Below are 6000 nucleotides of genomic sequence, written 5' to 3'. Positions count from 1 at the left end.
TTACAAAGGGGTTTAAACAGTTGAAATGATATTTATCTTTATCTTTTTTTCTTCTTTCAAGATCCTCAACCATTGCTTTTTCCTTTTCTTTGAATTCTTGAAGCTTCTTCCGTTTTATTTCTGCTTTGTTCTTTTCCTTTTCTTCCTCAATTCGCTTAAAGAACATAAGCCTTGTTTGTTGAGCCTTAATTTTCAGTTCAGGAGATTCACTTTTATCTAAAGCAATGTCCACTCTAAACAGATAATCATGTTTTTCAAGTATACTTTTTGCATTTTCCTCACAACCTTGGAGCGCTTCAATGCTAGTTAAGACATTCAGCTGAGGAGTTTTATCATCTTTAATAAAAAGAGAGTGGTTGGGTGAGAGGGCTCTCAATAGTGAAGTATTTTGGCTTAGCTTCCTTATAAAATGAAGAATATCAACAGGAATCGCAAAATCGCTAAGCTGCTCATCATTTTCTGATAGTATATTTATATGAGAATCAAACCTTCCGAATATACAAGCGCCTATATTCCTAAAAAAACACAAACAATTAGGAACTAAAACCTAAACACTTTACAAAATATAGTGAAACGCCAGGGTTCCTACCCAGGATTTTTCGTAACGCTCGAGCCATGAGACACAAGTATACGGGATACAGTACACAATCACTAGGTACACCCTGAACTAAGTGAGTGACAGATATTTTGAGTGAAAGGTATTTCATACTAATAAAACAAAATATTGACTGTTAACAACAATGTTATTGTTATTGTACCGTTGTTGATAATGTGACCTTATGACTTTGTGTAGATGTGACCTCAGCAAGTAAACTTTCATTAACAGTTTTGTATTTTTTTTTTTAAATAGCCATAAAAATATCAGTGTTTCAAGGACAAGCTTACAAAATAGCATCAAAAGATGGCTTGAAAAGGGGGAAATTAAAAGTAACATATGGATATCACATACAACCAAGAACAAATATACATGTAACCTCAGTTTTGAAAAAAAAATGAAAGAAATTACTAGCCATAAAAAATTGAGAGTAAAAGACAACCATTTTGAGATTAAGATCCTCAAAACTGGTAAAATGTTAAATCTGACAATATTTTACTCTAAATGTAAAGCCCCGGTCAAACTAGGCCATCAAATTACAATTAAGCAATCAAATTTATCGGACGAAGTCATGAGACAAGACCAAGCGCTGAAAGAAACCATGATTTCGAAAAAACTCAAAAAATCTTTTTTAGCCCAAGTGGAACCAATAAATTTTCTAATCCAGGCTTCAAGCTTTCAAAAATTTAAACCAGTATATATGATATTACAAAAATATAGCCACACCAGAAAATATCTTTATTTTAAAACAAATCACAGGGTACCTAGAATGACTCCCTCCCACAAATAATAATAAAAAAAATACATAAGGACATGTACTTTTTGATTTTGTCGTGACGAAAAGAATTCCTCCATATTTATAGCACGACCCTCCTTCTAAGTCTAAATCGTTTACATAAACGTGCGATTTATTAAGCCACTCTTAAATGCTAAAACAGCATGGAAAAATAACCGATAGGTATAACTACTTTTCTAAGGCCTTTCGACAAGTAGGAGTTTGCAGGCTATCATCATTTACTGCACATAAAGAGAAGAACAAATAAAGATTGTCATCAAGTTTTTTTTTTATCCTTGATAAGAAACAGACTTAGCTTATTATATGGAATTTGGAATTCAGAGGCTCATCGGATTTTGGATTTATTCACACATTAAGCATGAGACAAAAGTATAAAAAAAATTACGAATAAAAAGCGCATTATCAGTAATCTTATTCCCAGCCCTTACTTTTACCATTACTACGGGGGAAGAACTTATGCTCTACAAGAATTATAAAAGAGGGTACGTTTACGAATGCCAACTCAGACTATACTACTACTACTACTACTAACAACTCCTCCACCATCTCAATGGCGAAAAAGAGGACTGGCGCAAAAGAGGAAAAGATGACAAGGGCCTCCTCGCAAAACACGCTCAGAAAGTGAAATTAAGTTCTCTAAAGAGATTATAGAAGAGCAAATTATTGTAATCGCAAACCACCTGAATGCACTAAAAGGAAAGTCTGATCTTTGGTTCGCACATTTGAAAAAGACATGGAACTGAGAATTAGCGACGAAGTTTCGAAAGCTATCTCTCTGCAGTCTCACCCGGGCAGTCTAAGTGAGTAATTGAAGGGATTAAGGATCATATCCATAACAGCCTGTCTCTTGATTTAGAAAAAATGGCTAAAACAAAGTTAGCTGAAATGGAAAGCCAGCTCAAAATTCTTGAGCAGCTAGTGCTTAACGTAGACTCGATGAGTAAAGAAGTTCAGACTACTATGGTGAACCTAGAGGACAAATTAATTTGTCTGAACGACACTATTGAACAGAGTTCTCTAAATAATCAGATTATGATGTTTCGACTTGACGAGGACGTTTCGATTCCAGAAAATATAGAGAACAAATTTCTTGAGTTTACTAGCTCGAAATTCTCGGGAGTCCCACTAGTAGCTGATGACATTATCCCAGCCCGCGGGATTGGTCAGAAAACTAACACTTCCGTTTGTCCAATCGTCGTCATTTTCTCCAACCCGAAGCTTCGATCAACCATTTTGAAAAACAGAAAGAATTTGAAGGGCACACGTATTTCAGTGAATAAATCCCTGACTAAGAACAGACTCAATCTTCTTTCCTATGCTAAGACTAAGCTAGGCTTAAGAAATGCTTGGACAGTAGACGGCAACATAATTATCAAAACTAATCATATCAGTCCCCGTAAGATAGCGACTAAAGGTGATATTGATCTTAATTGAGCATCTGTTTCTGCCAGTCTCAGCGCTAATTATGCGTCTCAGTGCTTTATTTTCTTTCTTCTTGTTGTTTCCTTTCCATTTGTCTGTCCGTATTTTATTTTGTTTACGCAGCTGCGTTATATTATTGGTATATTTCTGGTTATTTTACTGCCCACTACTTTAATGGGTCAGTTTTGGCCCAGTCTTTTGAATGCTTTCTGTGCGCTCTTTTTCAATGTTCTGCTCTTTCCATGTTTGCTATATGCTCCTTATAAATTCCTGATACGTTTAATCTTGCTCTTACTTCACTGTCTCTTTCTTTCAGCATTTCCCCCAAAATTCCACTGTTTTATCTTCTACCTACCTCCCAACTAGTTTGGGAGGCAACTTCCCTTTTCTATCTTCCGTTTGAATTCTTTTTTTGTATACAATGGATCAGCAATAGGTTACTAAATTCTCTCTCTTATTTTTATATTTGCAATATCATTGTTTTTCTTCCAAACTTTTGGGCTTGGTAGATATGATTTTTTTTTTCATATCATGATTCTGCTCTTTGATGATTTTAAAAATCATTTTCTATTACTTATCGGTTCATTTTTCCTTTTTCTGTATATCCCTCTTTGATTATATTCCGATTTTTATTGCATCCACTTCTTATAAATGACAGTTGTTGAGAATGATTACTCTAGTTATGATAACTCTATTCTTATTCAATTTAAACTGATTGAGAAAACTCCTCTAAATGTTTTAAATTTAACTGATAACTCATTTGGGACCCCACCTAATATCTCATCTTTGACTAGTAATTCCGCTACAAATTGTGTTTATATATATGACATGACCAAAAATGTAAATTCTACTATTAATTTCTCAGTTTTTCATTTAAACATTCAAGGGCTCTGATCTTCTCTGAATAATTTGATGTCGTTCATAGCTAATTCTTTTCTTCAGATCATTGGACTCCACAAGGGCAATGATATGCTTTTAGACATTTCCAGACATAGCTCCGAGTTTGTAAATAGATTGGAGAGAAAAAAAAGTGGCTTAGCATTTTATATTGCTGGTTACCTGGATTATACTTTGCGTAGTGATCTGTGTAAGCATTTGGATGGAGTTTTTGAGTCTGTTTTCTTTGAAATTTTGATTTACCACAAGAAAAATATTATTGAAAAAATATACTACCCACCAAGTGGGTCAATAACTTCTTTCCTAGGAATTTTTGACAAGCTTATGTATGAAATATGCGGAAGTATGAAATTATTCTTTTAGGAGACTCCAATACTGACCTGTTAGAAACTTCATTTACAACTTCTTATGACTTTATATTCTCTGCGTTATATTTAAATATTATGTAATAAAAGAAAACAGTAATTGCTACTTGACTCTGTTAAACAATATCTAAGTCATGTTTAGGAGTAGAGTTCATGATGAATAAGAAACCTGCTAAGTACTGTTTAGGTTAAGAAAGTATTAATAATAGAATGCTAATCGCTTATTTTATGACTGAAAAGTGCAGGGTGTCAGTCAGAGCAGTATATGCCCTTGTACATACTACTATGCCGGCTAAAGCGCTTCTTGCAGACATGAAAAGATGTATTAATCCCTGTCCTGCACTGGTTAGGACCCCTTAATTTTCCCGAGGCCATAATAATCTGAATGATTTAAATAGCGTGAAAATTGTAACTTGGACTGTTGCGAGATTAAAAAAAAATAGAAAAAACAATCGTAATGACATTTTGACAGACGAACTCAGACGTTGTGAACTGAACTTTTAAGAAGTTTCAGAAACTCAAATTCCAGGGATAGGAAACATGAAATTAGGCGAAATAGAATTTATTCACTCAGGCAGGAAGGATGGCGTATGTAGGCAGGGTGTATGGCTCATGGTGAATAAAGAAGCTGCTTTATAGTTGAAGTCTTTTTTAGGCTGGGAAGGTATTAATAATAAAATGCTAGATCTGGTATGCCAGATAAATACATTAAAGTGATTAGTGCTATGTACGAGAACAGTATTGCTGCGGTTAAGGTAAGGAATGAGATTAAAAGCTGGTCTCGTGTTATGAAGTTAAGCAGGGTTACGTCCTATCCCCATTATATGAATCATCTTATGGACTTTGTTCTAAAGAAGCCGGCAAAGACTAAGGGAGAGCATGGAATCAAACGGGAAAGTAAAACTTTCCTAGACTTAGATTATGCTGCAATTTGTGTGTCCTAAATGAAAATGTTTGCAAAATGAATAGTTTTTTGGAAGTTTTGAGATTTCAGGGTAAAGATTACGTTTAAAAATTTAGTCGCTTCGACTGAGAATAAATGAAGGTGAAGAGGTGATGTCAGGTTACCCAAAGATAGACCAAACCGATAGCTTACCTGAGTAGTATTATTAGCGAAGATGATAGATAAAGTGAAGATTTTAAAAGTAGAAATATCCAATACCCAGGGTTTTTTTCACAATCAAAAAAAGTTTGGAAGAATAGGAAGATAATTTTTGCAAACCAAGACTAGAATATTGGAAGCCACAGTGATTGCAGTTGTCAAGAAGGGTCCAGAAACGTGAGTACTTCAAAAGACGTAGTAAGATCTGTTAGAACTTTTCCCAAAAATTTGTCTAAATATTCCTTTGGGTATCGGTCTGACTGACCATATTTTAAACAGTAAGCTGTACGAGAAAAATGTGGGTCTTTTTCAGTTTCTAAAACTATAATGAGAGAAAGGTTGAGATGGGTAGATGACAGATTGCTAAAGATACTCCTTTTTAGCAGACCCTTTAGGACCAAAAAAAAAAGGTCGTTCCGAATGGGATTGGGAAGGGTTCTTAAGAAAGGAACTAAAGAAAATTAGGACTTCTTGGGAGGGTGTAAAGAGGGTAACTTAGACTAGATTGGGATGGGGGAGGAGCGTACGCAAATGTGTTGGCCTCAGGCAGCTTGGTGATGCAGTGAGTTGATAGTAGTAGTTGTTGTAGTTCATCGGAGTAGCTAAAAAGAGCATGCTTTTACACGTGTATATACTAAAATTCATGGAGCTCATGAAACGCGAAAATACATGGAAAACAAGAAATTTTTCAGAGCTCACCAAAGTTATGTACCCTCTAGAAGAGCAAGTGGTGGAGCTATTGCCGGGAAACTGGAGCACTTTAGAAAATGAATTGGAAAGGAGAAGAGCAGGTTGACGAGTGTTGGCTAGAGCATCCACAGGA

The 6000-nt window shown here is 35.1% G+C and overlaps 1 protein-coding gene across 3 annotated transcripts in view; it reads right to left on the bottom strand.

Moving 5' to 3' along the window:
* LOC136039386 (uncharacterized) overlaps positions 1-6000 on the bottom strand; it is a 103332-nt gene that overhangs the window by 58837 nt on the left and 38495 nt on the right. For all 3 annotated transcript variants that reach the window (XR_010620432.1, XM_065723069.1, XM_065723068.1), the window contains exon 7: positions 1-515. This exon is cut by the window's left edge and continues 750 nt beyond it. Coding sequence is in view for 2 of the 3 variants with exons in the window: in XM_065723069.1 (XP_065579141.1) it covers positions 1-515 (515 nt within the window). In the remaining variant the exon portion in view is untranslated. The remainder of the gene's footprint in view (positions 516-6000) is intronic.

This window comes from Artemia franciscana, chromosome 19, assembly GCF_032884065.1.
Source record: "Artemia franciscana chromosome 19, ASM3288406v1, whole genome shotgun sequence".
In the NCBI taxonomy this organism is placed as follows: Eukaryota; Metazoa; Arthropoda; class Branchiopoda; order Anostraca; family Artemiidae; genus Artemia; species Artemia franciscana.
The sequence above is the reverse complement of the archived record's forward strand: the minus strand, read 5'-3'. Positions and strand labels throughout refer to the sequence as shown.